General features: G+C 37.4%; 1 protein-coding gene across 4 annotated transcripts in view; it reads right to left on the bottom strand.

Moving 5' to 3' along the window:
* The window catches only part of WDR7 (WD repeat domain 7), a 315,698-nt gene that overhangs the window by 61,074 nt on the left and 237,959 nt on the right, over positions 1-16,665 (bottom strand). For all 4 annotated transcript variants that reach the window (XM_012745467.3, XM_012745464.3, XM_012745468.3 and 1 more), the window contains one exon: positions 8,386-8,485. In XM_012745467.3, the coding sequence (XP_012600921.1) occupies positions 8,386-8,485 (100 nt within the window). The remainder of the gene's footprint in view (positions 1-8,385; positions 8,486-16,665) is intronic.

Genomic DNA, 16,665 nt, shown 5'->3' on the forward strand with positions numbered 1-16,665 from the left:
CAAATAGCCCTAGGAAAAAAGAACAGCAGACAAAAATTACAAGAAAGCAATGACAACAGATCTAGCTGGTATGAAGTAGTGTACACTGCAGCGGGAAGGGACAGGATGGGGTTGACTGATTTTGTCCTACCGTGTTTCCCTGAAAATAAGACCTACCCATAAAATAAGCCCTAGTAGGATTTCTAAGCATTTGCGCAATATAAGCCCTACCCCGAAAATAAGATCTAGTGATGGGCGGGCTATGCAGTGTATCTGCACGGCCCATGCATTTCGTCGTGACAGAGCAGTAAAGATGACAAGCAGCCCTTCTCATCTGCCCCATCGTGACAGCTACTATCCCAGAGGTGACCGGAAAGGTGCGGGCAGCCCCACCAACAAGGTCAGCTCCCCCTGTCAGGTCCCGGCCATCCTGTGCATGCTGCAAGCTGAGGCTTTGAGGGGGAAAATAACACATCCCCTGAAAATAAGCCCTAGGGTGTCTTCTTGAGGAAAAATAAATATAAGACCCTGTCTTATTTTTGGGGAAACATGGTATTTAAACCAATGGTTAAATAATAACAACGATGGCTAGCTTTTTTGAGCACTTACTATTGAGTGACATTTGCTTTATATATATTTATTCTTCTAATCATTATGACACAATGCTACAAGCATTGTTGTATCCATTTTATAGATGAAGAGACTCAAGTATAGAGAGTGTAAGTACCTTGGCTCAAAGCCACAAAGCTAGTGAGAATTCAGGCAGTTTTAGTTTCAGAAGCTACTCCATTAACTACTCTTCTACACTGCCTTCTCTAGTAAGAGGAAATAAATAGCTTGGTAATGAATTTATACATGATATGAAATTTGGCATATTATAAACAACAACAAAGAAATAGTGATAACTATTCTGTGTAAAAATATGGATACAAATAAAGAATTTAAGACAGCTGTGTAACTTACAAGGGGTATAAGAAATTCAAAGGACAGTCAAAAATAAATTTCAAAGGAAACATTAATGAAAACATTAACGAAAACAGAATCAACATTCATCATTTTAATGTGAATTGTCTTCAGCATTTTTGTTTGCCAGGAGTGTCTCACCTGTTATTGTATGGTAACTGTATATCCTGGGTGAGGTGAGACATTTCAATATAATATAAAGACAAATGTAACTAGAAAGGGGCATCCCCTGAAATCCTTGTAATAAGTCACAACAGATATTTCTGAATGCTTCCTATGTAACTTGCGAGAGGACGAGGATGGGGGATGATAAAGTATAGCACTATCAAATGAAACATGGCTCAAAGGAGGAGGGGATTGTGTACAATGATCCAAATCAGAATCTCAAAGGCCTTGAAGAATGGGTCAAGAGCCCAACTTAGGCTCTTTAACAGAGGAAAAAGGTAGATTCCACCTATACTGCTAAGGAAAAGTTAACTCAGTAACTGGATATGGATGGATGAAGAGGCAGGATGAATTGTGGTGTCACTACCATTATGCCATTAACAGAAAAAGGTAGGTTAGAAAGGATGCTGATACAAAGTAGGGACTGGGGAGATTTCCCAACACACTGAATTTGAGACAATAAGATATCTGAATGGAAATGTCTAGCAAATCGTTAAAAGTCAAGGAGCTGGAGTCAAGGCAGGGCCCTGGCTGTAGATCTGATTTGTTTTACCTGCTTACAGGGAATAGTCAGAGTCAATACTAATGTACGGATTTTCAGCCAAAGTCAGGAAAAAGAATGGATAAAAGAAGAAATTTGTACTCTGGACAGTGGAGCGATAAGAATGAACCGTAAGGTACTTCAAGAAATTAAGTAATCTGGCAAATGAGATAGTGAAATGAAAGCCAAGACAGGTGATAGTGCTATGCAAGTCAAAGGAAGACGGAATTTGCGGGAAAGGGAAATCAATTATGTTAAGCCATGCCAAGGGAGCGTGTGATGTCAGTGGCACTATCGAGGGGAAGCCAGAAGGTATGGGGGAGACAATGCTGCAGACTACTCATGCACTACATACAATAGTTAAGAAAGGAGAGAAGTAGAATGGTAGTCACAGAAGGGATTATAAAATACCACTTTAAAGGAGCCATTAAAGATGGATATACCATGAAGCTAATGAAGTTTACATTTTATTTATTTATTTTTATTTGCACAGGCCTCATTTTTTTTCTCTTAAAGGGAACTCTCCCAAATTATATGACCTCCAGGTCCTATAAAACCTGGACTGGCCCCTGGAGCCATAAGGAATGAAGTAGAAATAGATGCATTCCACAAGCTGCTAAGACTAGTCCTCAAAACTACTTTGCATTTGAGGAAAAAATGAGAAAGAGGGAAGAAAGCTTATTAGAACAATAAGGCAGTCTCCCTCAGCTTCCATACACACTTTAAGGTGGCTGTACTTACACTGGCTTTCTCGTTAGTTTGTATGTGCAGGGCTTGTCTATAACGATGTTGCTGGACTAGCTGGTGAAGTCCTTTGTTGGCTTGAAGAATGAAAAGTATGCCAGGTAGAACAATGATGAGATAAGTCAGGGTTCAAAGGCTGGTAAAAATAGATTTGGACAGGGTGCAGGGTTGTTTTCACTTCATACTTTCAAATTAGCAAAGGAGCAGGGCAGAGGATATTCAGGAGATAAGGGTACAAGTAAGTGGATGTGGTATCCTGCTGCCTTCTTTAATCAGGCAGGTGTATCTGAAGTTCAGAGGTCAATGCATCTATCCTACATGCAGTAAGAAATCTGCAAGGCCAGAGGAGCTCCAACTGCAGGCTCACTGCTTTTTATACCATTAGGCTGTGTGACATGGCACATGTTAATACCCAGAATTTACCTCGTGCTCCATAAAGGCTTATAACAGCTAGAGCACAGTAGCCACAGTTGTATAGATATAGTCAATCTTTGCTTCTATTTTTTCCCCTTCTTTATCTGGCCTATGGCTGTCCTGGTCGTGGTTTACTACAGAAATACAGGTATATCTTTCATGACTCATAAGAAAGGTTTTCTATGCTATTTCTGAAAAGATATCTTATCATACTGAAATATAATTATACCCAAATTAATATTTTTGATATAATTATAGTACATTTTGTTTTCATTTACCGTATCATATTTCTTAACACATTTTTTTACTCCAAAGACTCAGGGTTATTTGGACAACATATATTTTATTGTGCATCTATTATGTACCAGACACTACACAGTATGAGGCTTCAAGAATAGGCTCTTTAAGGAACTTACTCAAACTTTTCAATAATTAACTTCTTTTAATAATTTGAGATACAGACTCTTTAGCCATGTTCTTTCTCTCATACATCATTGCTTTTTTTGTAGTTTACACCAAAGCATGAGAAGAAGGTAAGTGCCTAGATTTACCAAAGTAGACCAGATGCCTCCAAGTGACATAGCACAGCTGGCTCTCTGGTTTCTGCAGCCTTGGATTCAACCAACCACAGATCGAAAACAGTCAGGAAAAAAAAGTGGAAGGTTTGTGACTGTACTGAACATGTATAGGCTACTTTTTTGGTTCTTATACCCCCAACTATTTACATTGTATTAGATGCCATAAGCAACCTAGAAATGATTTAAAGTACATGGGAAGATGTGCCTAGGTTATATGCAAATACTGTGTCATTTTATATCATGGACTTGAGCACCTGTGGATTTTGGTATCTATAGTGGTCCTGGAACCAATTCCCTAGATACTGAGAGATGAAGTACAAACTTCATAAGGAAAACTAGCTAGCTAACACGAGCTTAAGAGAAACCTGCACAGAGCCAGTAGTTATTACAAAGAATGAAATCAGTGAGATATGCTATCAAGTCTGCCAAAGGCAATATTGCTAGCGGAAAGATTTTCATTGCCGATTTAACCAAACACATACACCAAGCTCTAAAGAGTCAGGGACTCTAATTCACCTGCTTAGCAAGACCACTGCCTATCATCAAAATTTAAGCACTTCATAGCGAGTTAGATACTTTTTTTTTTTTAATTAAACAAAATTCGAGTCAGGTATATTCCTAACTTGCTAGTGCTTGCCAAGTAAAAGCAAAATCAGCAGCACAGCAGGACTTTAACTATTGAATTGCATCAAAGTTTCTGATCTCCATAACCAGTAGAGAGAGACTCACTACCACCACAGGCAAGAGCTGCCTTGAGAAAGGAAATCCACACATGGCCTGGGGCAGCGGTGCTTCAACTTTCCCAGCAAAATGCTCCCAACTGAGGAGTGCGGACTCCTAGCCCTAGGTTCTACAGAAACCCTGATGTCTCAAGTTTTATCTTTAAAATTCCCTAAAATGAATGTAATTTAATGGTAGTGTAATATATTTCCAAGTTTATTTTAATAATAGCCACCATTTACTTGAATGGTAATTACTTGGCGGGCACTGTGCTAAGAATTTTACTTAAATTATCTTATTTACTTCTGACAAAGACTCTCTCCTTTGACCAAAACTTTAGGCAGGCTTCTCTGCCTCACTAGGCCTGACCTTGGGCTTCTCTGTCCCCGCTGAATCCAGTTGGAGCAAGAATCTTGGTATATCCGTTTAGCAAAAGTCCCCCACCCTCCAATATCTTACAACCTGGCAAGAATCCTGTCTAGTCAGTGTAGCCAGAAACGCTTCCTCTTAGTAATTTTCCTCCCCCTGACCCCACCCCGCTCCTTGGTTATATATCCCCAAATTGTTCTTGCTGAAGTCGGAGTGTCTGCCCTTCTGCAAGGCCCTATTGCACATCTACCATCACGGCCTTCCCTTGAATAAAGGCTGCCTTACCATCCTTTTTTTCTTTTTAACTTTTTTTTTTTTTTAAAAGGAGGGGGTAGTGAAGAGGGACGGTCAGTTTCCTTGGGTTTTTGTCGTCGTTGTTGTTGAGACAGAGTCTCCCTCTATCGCCCTGAGTAGAGTGCAGTGGCATCATCATAGCTCACTGCAACCTCCAAGTCCTTGGGCTCAAGCCATCCTCCTGCCTAGGCCTCTAGAGTAGCTGGCACTACAGGCATGCACCACCACACCCAGCTAATAAATATATATATATATATATATATATATATATATATATATATATATATATATATATATTTTTTTTTTTTTTTTTTTTTTTTTTAGTAGAGATGGGGTCTCACACTTACTCACGCTGGTTTTGAAGTCCTGAGCTCAAGCAATCCTCCAGCCTTGGCCTCCCTAGCACTCCTCTAGAGTGCTAGGATCACAGGCCTGAACCACTGCACCCAACCCTGCCTTACCATCTTTAACAGTGTTTGGATACATTTTTCTTACTACTTCTTATAATAACAGGCACTATTTCTACTAATATCACCATTTTACAAATGAGGAAACTTTAGCTCAGAGAAGTTAAGAAACTTCCTCAAGGTTATAAAGTTAATTAGTGGTGGAGATGAGATTCAAGATCACATAACTTTCTAATTATCTTTATCTGCTATATTACACTATAATGTTTTAAATCACTTTTAGTTAAATTAGTTAACTCTAGTCAGGGGTCAGCAAACCTTTTTTGTAAAGGGCCAAATAGCAAATATTTCAGGCCTGCAGAGCACCTATAGTCTTGGCCAGCTATAACTACTCAATTCTGCCATTGTAGTAGACAATACATAACCAAATGCGCTGACCTGTGTTCCAATAACACTTTATTTACTAAAACAGGTGGCAACCTAGTTTTGGGCCATAGTTTGCCAACCCTGGATATAACTAAAATTCACGTTCCAGACAGATATGTCGTATTTATCCTGTGGCTTTGCATAATCTCCTACTCTAGTTTGGGAAGAACAGGTCTAAAGAAAACAGATTAAAAAAAAAAAAAGAAGCCAATACCAAAAGGTAAGGAAAAGGGACTTAATTTTTCTTTTATTGCTTACTAACCAATCTAATAACAACAGGGGACATATGTCACCCTCTGTTCAGTTGTAGTCGTGGGTTCTCTGACTTTACTGGGCCCCACGGATCTTCTCTTTGGACCCCTCTCAGTCTTCCGCATCCTTCTCTTCCTCCAGCGTGAGTCCCTCCATCTAGGTGGTTAGGCGCTATCTTTCCACCCAGCTGGGATCCTATCCTCATAGCCAAGGGAACTTTCTAATTATCCCTTCTATATTTTTTATGTCATATCTCTGTCTTTGGTCATGCTTGAAAATTTGTATCACTCTCTCTGTTAACTGGTTCCAACAGATTCTCCAAGAAATGCTTTACTGCATTCCTTGTTCAAAATGATCCTTTGATTCACCCTACAAAACATCATTTCTAAACATGCCACCTCTACTTGTACATTCTGCTTCAGCTGTTGACTCACCTATTTCAAATATTACAACACTCACAAAAGGATTAAGAAGAGAATTGCTTAGGAATTCAATCCTTGTCACTGGATCTAACTGGTGACTGGCAAAGGTGAAGACTGATTTTAGAGATTTAGCTTTGTTTTTTCATGTTCTGAATGATGAGAGGAAAGGGTAATCTTCCCTTTCAGACAGAACTGGAGGGAAAAGGTTATTCAATTAATAAATACAATGTTAATAACTTTGGGTATCAAAATTAAGAAGATGAGGGAGAAAAAAACTGGGGGGAATACTAAAATGTTTATATGTACTAAAATGATGTACAGAAAATAAAATGGAATATGAATGCTATTACATATTCTTGTTAAGAACGTCTCTGATAAGTGTATTACAAGTAATTTAATGGAAAAGCATAAGATATTCAAAATATTAATTTTTTTGCATGCTACCAAGATCTTTACTGAGACACTTAGTAGGAAGAAAACCAGAAACATATACTTAAGTACAATTTGGTATTTTTTCACTATTCTTAAGTGCTGTTCTTTTCCCACTCATCCTAGTGTCACCTAACTGTGTTCGCATTGCCTCCCTCGTCTCTCCTCTGGTGGCAATTGTATCTTATCTGATAACAAAGAATCCTCACTATGATTTCCTCCCTTCATTTTTAAAGAAACTTGACAGGGTTCCCTCGTTCTATTATTTTTTTTGTCTTTATGTTGTAGATGTTTGTGATTTACTTCTCTCAAGTCAGCTAGTAGTAATATACTTCAATTTTTAAAAAACTGTCTTAACAAAAGAAAATCTGAAAATGCTATTTGAAGAATCTGCCTCTCTTATGAAAGAATATTATCAACAACATGTAAGTTAATTTTAAACAAGCATTCAGAGTGGTTTCAATGCTCTTAGTGAGAGCACTGAGTAAAAGAATATGGTCACCAGTGGGAGTTAATGTCTTTAAAAAAAAAAATCACACACACACAGAAAATTTGATAGCTAAATAAATATGGTGCATACTCCACACACTCCCAGGAAATGCACAGTGCACATTCACACATTAGAGACTCTGAGAAAATCTACACAAAGAAATGTATTTAACTTTCAAACAGTATCCTCTAAACTTATCTGATCGACCTTTGAAACTCTTATTCCCAACACCTATTACCACCTTTTATAACTATTTCATGGAAAGAAGCCACGAAAGCTTTTGGAGAATTACTTAGTCATTTATTAAATTTAAAATTTTAGCCACATCCTTATGAATTTCTTCATATTCCTTTTGAAAATTCCTAATATGGTAATGTTAATACAACTGAATATATCCGCATTAATAAATGCTACAACAAAATATAAGAAGCTATGATTTGAAACTATTCATCAGTGAACATTATAAATTTACCATGATCATGGTAGAGCCTCACCCTGGTCTTGTCACTAGGAGGGTGACTCTGGGTGGGATAAAGCGATTTAAAGCTCTGAGCTTCAATTCTCTTGTGTCTAAAGGGGGCCAGACTTTCCCTTTCTACCCAACTGGTATATTTTCAGAATCGGGTATTCAAGACCAGAATCAAAAATTTTTTGTAGCACAGTTTATAAAAATATAAAAAGTATTATAAAAATACATTATTTCAAATAGAGCATCGATTTCCTTTTTAGAACTCTAAATGCTACTGTAATTTCTTCTCTTTATGAACTCTCTAGATTACTAGATTACTGTCTTACCATTACTAAATATCCCATTTTACTTAGACTGAAAATTAATTTTTGTTCAACCATCACATCATAATAATGCACCATCAAACTGTTTGGAAAACACGGCACAAAAATAAGTAAGAAAAACAGAAAGCGTTGTTTTAAAAAAGACACATTACAAAGTAGTTTGCGAGATGCTACCTTACTCTGGGCTCCATTCCGAACTCATCTGCGGCAGCCCTTCAGGCCCAGTGAATAAAGACAGTAGGGCTCTATATTCTTTGAGTCCTTCATTAAACTATTGATCCCTTTAGCATTATCCATAATGTTCCAGCAGCTCAGCACGTCAACTGGTAAAGTGCTAGTCTCTCTCTCCTTTCAATAACTTCCACACTTTATGGAGAGGAAGTCACAATGATTTATTTACCTGACATTTTCCAGTCCGGATGTCGTACAGGGCCACTGAACCATGGCGAGCTCCAACTGCTATTCTGTGATTCCGCTCATAATAGCTGACCATGTAGAACCTGCATTGAACATTTTAACAACAACAACAAAAACAAAAAGCCAGGTGAGATGACCTGCACATGGAAGTGGACAGCAACACGTTTCAAAGATTAAAGCCAGCTCTGATAGAAATTTCTAAATAAATATACTGATAATACACATATTAAGACCTTTCAAAAATGTTTCAGTAATTCTTCAAAATCAACTGGAAAAAAAGTGATGTTCACTTAGGTCTCTTAATAATTATATTCAACAGAAAACAATTTATAATCACAAACACCCCTGAATTTTTGGGAAAAGAAATAGGGTCAAACACACAAAGATAAAACACAAAACCCAGTTTTGCTACAGTGAATGTTATGCAAACATTTCTATTTGAACAGAAATGTAAAAGATGAAAAGCCTTACATAGTCAATCTAATTATGTTCTTGTGGTTTATTACGGTATTAAGGAGTGAAACATACTTTCTCACAGATCATAAAAAGGCTACATAAATTTATGCTTCAGTTCATATCAGTAACTTAGAATAAAATTAGAAAGCTATCCACCAGAAAAAAAAATTATCCTGCAAATTCCTTTAATTTTCTATATTTACCGGTTTATCTAAATGATAGTTGTGGCTATAGGCAGTATGAATAAGCATATTTGGTACTTATTTGGCATTGCATAAAAACAGGATTTAGGGAGGACAGTTTAAAGGTTATAAGAGGTTGATTTATTGTTTTTTCCTAGATTAATTTTCATGACTGGATTAAGTTTTTGAATTTCTGATCTATGCTTTATCAGATACTGATTTCAGATCCATATGGCTAGGGCCTGAAGATAAAAATAAAAGTTATTAGAAGTGTAAATAAGGCACAATTTATATCTGCAAAGAGTTTCAAGTACAAGGTGTGTCCAGAAAGTATCCAGTCATGTAATAATATGAAAAATAGAGACATCTATTGAAGAAGATACAAGAAACCTTGCATATAGGACAATGATGCCTCAGTCCCCTTCAAAGCAGGCACCTTGGGACCTCGCACAGTTCTCCCAGCGTGTCTTAACCTAACCCATACACGGTCAGCATCCTCAGGTGTTCTGCTTGTTGCAGGCCTTCCAGAATGTGGATCACTTTCAACAGATTCCTGATCATCTTTGAAGCATCTGCACCACACTTTCATTTGCACTGTACTCATTGCATCCTCCCCCGAGGCCTTCTGAATCATCCAAATAGTTTCCGTGGAGGAATGTTCAAGCTTAATGCAAAATTTAATGCAGATTCATTGCTCTACTCACTCAGTCATTTAGAATGTGACGGCCACACAGCATACATGCTCACTCAAGGCATCTAGTGCCCCACTCACTAGTACAGTGACGTCATGATTGTTCACGTATGCACATTCCAGTCCACTCTCCTTGGCTGCCAGGTTACATGGTGCAAACCGTTCTCCTTATGTTAACAATGGCTGGATTCTTTCCCCTTATCTAGTTCTATTGTCTCAGTGTGAGTGGCCCAGATAATAACTGGCCTACCCTAAATATTCATGAGGATTTTGCATCCATTCTACAACACATTCTTTGCCCCTTCTCCCTTTGGTTCCATACTACCAACCTAACTTTTCTGTTAAAAGGGGAAGGGGATGTAAGACACATCAGAAAAAAATCTCATCTAATGCTTTCTGGAGGTAGATATAGAGTAAAAACTACTAGGGCATGGGGCAGAATTTCTGAAATTCTAGTAAGGGATGCTGAGAGAGACAAAATGTTTGTATGTGGGAGCATTCTGAAACTAGGGTCCTCTGACAGCCATTTTGGCATTAACAGACACTATGACATTTATACATATCTCCTAAATCTAGAATATGAATTATTAAGTTTTAAAATCTTTTTTGTTATTTATTACCAAGTAATAGATTAAACAATATTTTTGTCCCATCTGTAAGTTTTACCCGCTGACCAACCTCTTCTCCTTCAGTTACTAATGCTTCATTTTTAATAACATGGAAGCCACCACTTTAGAATGTCCTGCAGGATGGTTTTGCTGTGCTCAGGAATGGCACTGTCCTCTTTGTATATTGGTTTAGGAACAGAAGGATACAGAAAGCTCCGGAAACATTTCATCTCCCCCCCACTATTAAGTGGCAAGTAAAAAGTTACTTTCTCAGAGCTTTTCCTCTCCAAAGCAGCATATTATTCTACCTCAGTAGAGAGTGGTATCAGCATACAAAACCTACCATTCCTACACTTGAAAATGAAAATGACTTAGAAGGGTTTAAAAACATTTACTATTCTGTTATTCAATAATTCCAGTCACCTAAGTATTGGCCATCACTGTATACACCTATATTTACATCTATATCTATACCCACATATCATTTATGTCCTAGGAGAGTAACCCAGAATATAATATCTGACAAATGTTCCAACAAATATTCTGTGCAGGTTAATTGCCACAAGGGGAAAATGCAGTGGTATTTTGTTTTACCTATTATTTGCACAGATTTAACAACTATATTGCCAAAATCCTTGTGCAAAACTGAATATAATTACCCCCAAAATAACTGTCTTCAAAATGAAAAGTAGGTAAAATATACACATTGACAAAACCTTAGTGAAACTAGAATCTGAAGATTCTATGCTCTAGATATCAACCTCATCCTTCTATATCATCTACAAACACTATTATTTATGGGAGAAAAAAAAGATCAAACCTATTCTTGGTATCAAATCTTTAGTCTGCCTGAAAGGACCATATATCACAGGTCTGCATTTTCCATTCTGTGCAATTTACTACTGGATTAATACTTCTAAAAAATATCTCAAAGAATTCTGTACAAGGAAGGTCTTATGGCATGTTTTTGTCATGCCATGACATGAATTTCTTTGTTAAACTTTTTATTCCTTTAACAGTGGCTCTCTTAAGAGAAGAAATCAGTAGTGTACGTATGTAGTCACTTCCTGAATATCCACTGTGGGAACTAGCTGCAGTGAGCCAATCACTGCTGAAGCTTCCAGAGCCCACCACACCCCCAGACTACTCTCTTCCTGGAACCAGTTCTCCATCTGGAAGCTGTCAAGATTAAGGATGGTAAGATGAGCATTACTTTCACAGAAATCTTGAATTCCTCTAAAATTTGGGGGCTTGGAGTAAGGGTTCACGTGTGCTGAGCCTTCTGGAAAGGGTAGCTTAGTCCCTGGTTCACTGTGTCGATAACATGTTACCTGGACAGCATTTCTTGGGCAATAACCTGGCCAGAATTCTTTTGTTATGTTCACATTAGAACAGTTCTCCTCTTCTAGGTGAATCAGAGGGAAACTCTGTTAAGTCAGAGAGAACATTACCTGTTAAGTAAGTGAAAGAAGGATAAAGTGGAATTGAGTAATCATGTAAAATGTATTTCTTGCTGAGACTGAGGTGGTCATTATCCAAAAAGTTTGAAGTCACTCATCTCCAGGCTTTTGTTATTGGCTGTATGCTGCAGAGTGATCCTTTTCACCCATAAATCAAGTCACCTTGCTCTGTTCATAACTGTCCTTCAAGGCCCTGACACCTTTCAGACTATATCTCCCCTCCCATTTGTTCATTCTGCTAGTCATAGTGATCTCCTTTAACTATCTTGAATATGCTAAGAGGGTTCCCACTTGGAGATTTGACACTTGCTGCTCCTTCTGCTTAAAAATCTCATCAGCCTGCTCTGTCCATTGCTTGTTCCCTCACTTTGCTTAGGTCCCTGTTGTGAAGTTATCTTGATAAAGTAGGCCTTTATGGGCCACCCTGCTTAAACAAGTCTAGTCTTGACCAGAACACTCAAAGAAGTCTTGAATTCCTCTAAAATTTGGGGCTTGGAGTAAGGGTTCACGTGTGCTGAGCCTTCTGGAAATGGTAGCTCAGTCTCTGGTTCACTTTGTCAATAACATGTTACCTGGACAGCGTTTCTTGGGCAATAACCTGGCCAGAGTTTGCCAAGCACCCCATCACTCTTTACCTAATATCCTATTTTTTCTTTATAATACTTAATACCACTGAGATATTAAACAATTTTTTTTTGTTTATTGTTTGTTTTCGTCCATCAGGGGGGACTTTTGTATTCTGTTGATGCATGAATAAATGAATACAGTCCTAGCAAGCAGGATGCAATAGTAAGAAGTTTAATGCAGTGACAAGTTCACAACACTATGCTTACCCTTCAGTGACTAGTGTATAGACTATGCTAAACATGGATTTTCAAGATCAATGAGTATTTTATAGGGTCTAAAATAATAATTGAGATGAACAATAAAGGGAACAAAAATTGTCCCAAAAAAGGCAGAAATCAAGGAATGAACTGCCTTATAATCGTTCTAAAAATGTATTTTCAATCGAGACAAACAATTGCAGATTTACAAGAAGTTATCTGTAAAGGCTCTTGGAGCCTGGGTACATTAGCATGAGACTGACAGTGACATAATGAAAAGTATTTAATTATATCTTAGGGACTAGAAAAGGTTACACAGGCTGAAATTCAAGAAGGTAACTATAAATAGTCTAAATAATGACATATACAATAAAATATATTTTTAAATGTTGTCCTGGGAATAAAAATATTCCAAAAGTTTGCCAATTATTTATATTAGCACACATAAATTTCAATGAAAATGATATTATCACACAAAACATAATTAAAAATAATCACTGACATAATCCATTTCTCCAAAGCCATATTTGTGACTTTAGCTATTCAGGAGCAACTCACAATGGGGGTGTACCCACCCCATGAAGGGGTGGCTTACGATCTGAAACACAAATGGGAACTGAGTCCACTCGGGCACAGCAAATCACTTTGAATGGGAGTATGCCAAGCACCCAGTTATTGGCTGTATGCTGCAGAGTGATCCTATCCTATCCTATCCTACCCTATCCTATCCTATCCTATCCTATCCTAAGTCATCTATCATTATCATCACCATCCTCACTTGCACCTCTGAATAAATTCTACAGAAAGATTAAATACACAGTTAATTTGCTATTTTCCTAAGGAAAATGAATGCCAACTAATAACATGCTAATAAGTAGGGGGAATGAACTCAAAATTATTTTAAATCTGCATATTTCAAATACTTGTGATTTTCAAGCAAAACCTGATAACAACTGCAAATTATTTCAGTTTCTAAGTTTGCTAATACAAGTAACATAGATTTGGGTTTGAAACACTTCTTCACATTTCAAACAGCCTAAAAATTAAATATTCTTCCTGTTATATAGTAAGGTGGAATATTGCTGGAAGGTCTAGAGTTTTGTTTTATTTTAATATGAAGAACTTTAATACTGAAAGGCAGCCATCTGTTGGGGAGCTTTTAAGAATAGAGAACTGGACTGGAATGATTTTAGAGGGAATTTCTATTAGTGAGTATAGGAGTAATTACTGGTGAGTAAAGGAGTAACATTTATAATTATTTATCATAAAAGGTATACTATAAAATGGTAACTAATTTAAGAATTTTACAGGAAGTTAGAACTGAAGCTGCTTTACATCCTATCATTGTAATTGCCGTGCGGGATAACAACAAACCACAGGTTTGGAGGAGTTTCTTAAAAAATGAGCTCATGCACTGTTTTAAAGTAGACAGTGTTCATTTCCTCACTGGATTTTAAGTGCCCATTTAGGGTGAACAGAGCTGACTCAGCTTTTCACTTGAAAAGTAAAATCAATCAGTCTGTCTGCATAATAACAAAGTTTAAGAAAAAGTAAACTATCTCTGAAAATACAAACTTTTAACTCTTCTGTCTAGATTAGTTTTTTCCTATTCAGTTCAAAAGTTTAAATACATATCTTACCTTGAATTTTTTGTCTCTTATGTGTATTATAACTTTAATGGTTTTCTAATGATCACTTTTTATTATTTCTCTCATTTGCATTATTCTAATATATATCCAATTTTAAAGGATTACACACTCATTGAAAAGAGAGACAGATGATTCAGAAAAACCATTAAGAAGTGAAAGTTACCCTCCACCACTAATCCTCCCTCCCCACCCCAGATATCCACCAGATTTTTTTCTCTTCATATGTATACATACACATGCATGAAATATCAATCTTCACATATACTTTTTTAAAAAATGACTGTATATTTCCTACTCTTCTGCACCATTGCTAATTTTTCTTTATATTTTTCTTTTACTAACACCTTTCCTTGTCAGTAGAAGTGGATTGACTTCAATCTTTTTAATGACTGTATGGTATGTCACAGTTCTAAGTATATATATTTTTTTTTTTTTTTTTTTTTTTTTTTTTTTTTTGAGACAGAGTCTCACTTTGTTGCCCAGGCTAGAGTGAGTGCCGTGGCGTCAGCCTAGCTCACAGCAACCTCAAACTCCTGGGCTGGAGCGATCCTTCTGCCTCAGCCTCCCGAGTAGCTGGGACTACAGGCATGTGCCACCATGCCCGGCTAATTTTTTTTTTTATATATATATATCAGTTGGCCAATTAATTTCTTTCTATTTATAGTAGAGACGGGGTCTCACTCTCGCTCAGGCTGGTTTTGAACTCCTGACCTTGAGCAATCCGCCCGCCTCGGCCTCCCAAGAGCTAGGATTACAGGCGTGAGCCACTGCGCCCGGCCTAAGTATATTTTAATGGAAACAACTGTTAATAATTTCATTTAGACGACACAAGTAAATATCTTAATATAAAGCACATTTTTCTATATAAAAACATACTAACATGACTTCCAATAAAGGTCAATTGAAAAATTAGCTAGGTGTGGTGACACACATCTCAGCTACTTGGGTGGCTGACGAAGAATTGCTTGAGCCCAGGAGTTGGAGGTTGCAGTAAGCTATGATGATGCCACTGTACTCTAGCCAGGGCAACAAAGACACTGTCTCAAAAAAATTTTTTTAAATATGTCAACATGAAATGAGTTTATAATCATTTAAAATACATAAATATTTTTTAAATTGCTCAGTTTTAAGTTCTAATACACTAAAAATCTATGGATAAAACCTTCACAAACAAAAACTTAGGTCTTTAATTTTTATGAGGTCCTGAGATCAAAAAGTTTAAGAACCACTACCTAAAAGACTGAAAAGCATTTGGAAATCAAAACCGTAACGAAAGAGAGAGAGAGAGAGAGAGAGAGAGAGAGAGAGAGAGAGAGAGAGAGAGAGAGAGAGAGAGAGAGAGATTGATTAAGAGAGAAAGAGAGAGAGAGATTGATTAGCAAAATAGTAGGGGTAAAAATCAGACTCCAGTAGATTGAGAGGGCAGAAGAAGTGACAAACTGTAGAGAATGCTGACTCCTTTTCCTGGATAAGAGGAGATGAGAGACTGGACAGTAGCTCCAGCAGATGCAGAGGGAAGGAAGGGATTTTTAATGAGAGAGAATAAAGCATGCTTCTTGGCTGAGAAAGGAGAGCTATAGAGAAGGAGAAGTCAAGGGTAAATGTGAGAGAAGAGCAGGATTCAAGAGGAGGAGGGAGAGGATGGGATGAAGGATGGATGCAAAGAAGCAGCCTGGGCCTGGAACTCATCCTTAGCCATCTTGTCCGCCGATGAGATGCTGCAACTGTGTGTGCCCCCCTGACGTGTGGGCCTGTGCAGGGGTGCACACTGCAGCCCATGGAACAAGTGGCAGGTGTGAGATCTATTCAGTAAAGCTGGGTTTCACTTTGATCTGAATGTAAACACAAAAAAAGCTCTTCAGTTTACTCATTTGTAAAATGAAGGACAGGAGTAGGTAATTAAAACAGAAGGTCCTCTTCACGTTCAAAACTTTACAATTTGTAATTCAATAAAATTAATGCAGCAAGGTCATTGCTCAAGTGAAATAACTGGTGCCATTTATTTTGACCAAATTAAGGACTAAACACATGAAGCGGCATAGCTGGTATCATTATTCAACCATAGTTATTGAGTGCCTGTATTGAGTGTTCACATTTTCAAAACTCAGAATTGGGACAGAGCCCAACAAAGGATTTCTTTTGACTGCATGAATTTACTTATTTGACAAGTCTTTAAAAAGCAGAAAAATTAAATTACACTTAGTTATACATCAAATAAATTGTTTCAACTTAAAACAGTAAAAGTGCATGAAATAAGGACCTATCTGGGAACTCTGGGGCATATGGTCTTTGGCCAAATGGAGCCCTCTACTAGCTGCTATAAAGCACTGTAAAAGAATAAAGGCAAAAGCCTCTTTCCTCAAGCTACTTATAATGTGTGTGATTGTGCAGTT

This window comes from Microcebus murinus, chromosome 17 (genome assembly GCF_040939455.1).
Source record: "Microcebus murinus isolate Inina chromosome 17, M.murinus_Inina_mat1.0, whole genome shotgun sequence".
NCBI lineage: Eukaryota > Metazoa > Chordata > Mammalia > Primates > Cheirogaleidae > Microcebus > Microcebus murinus.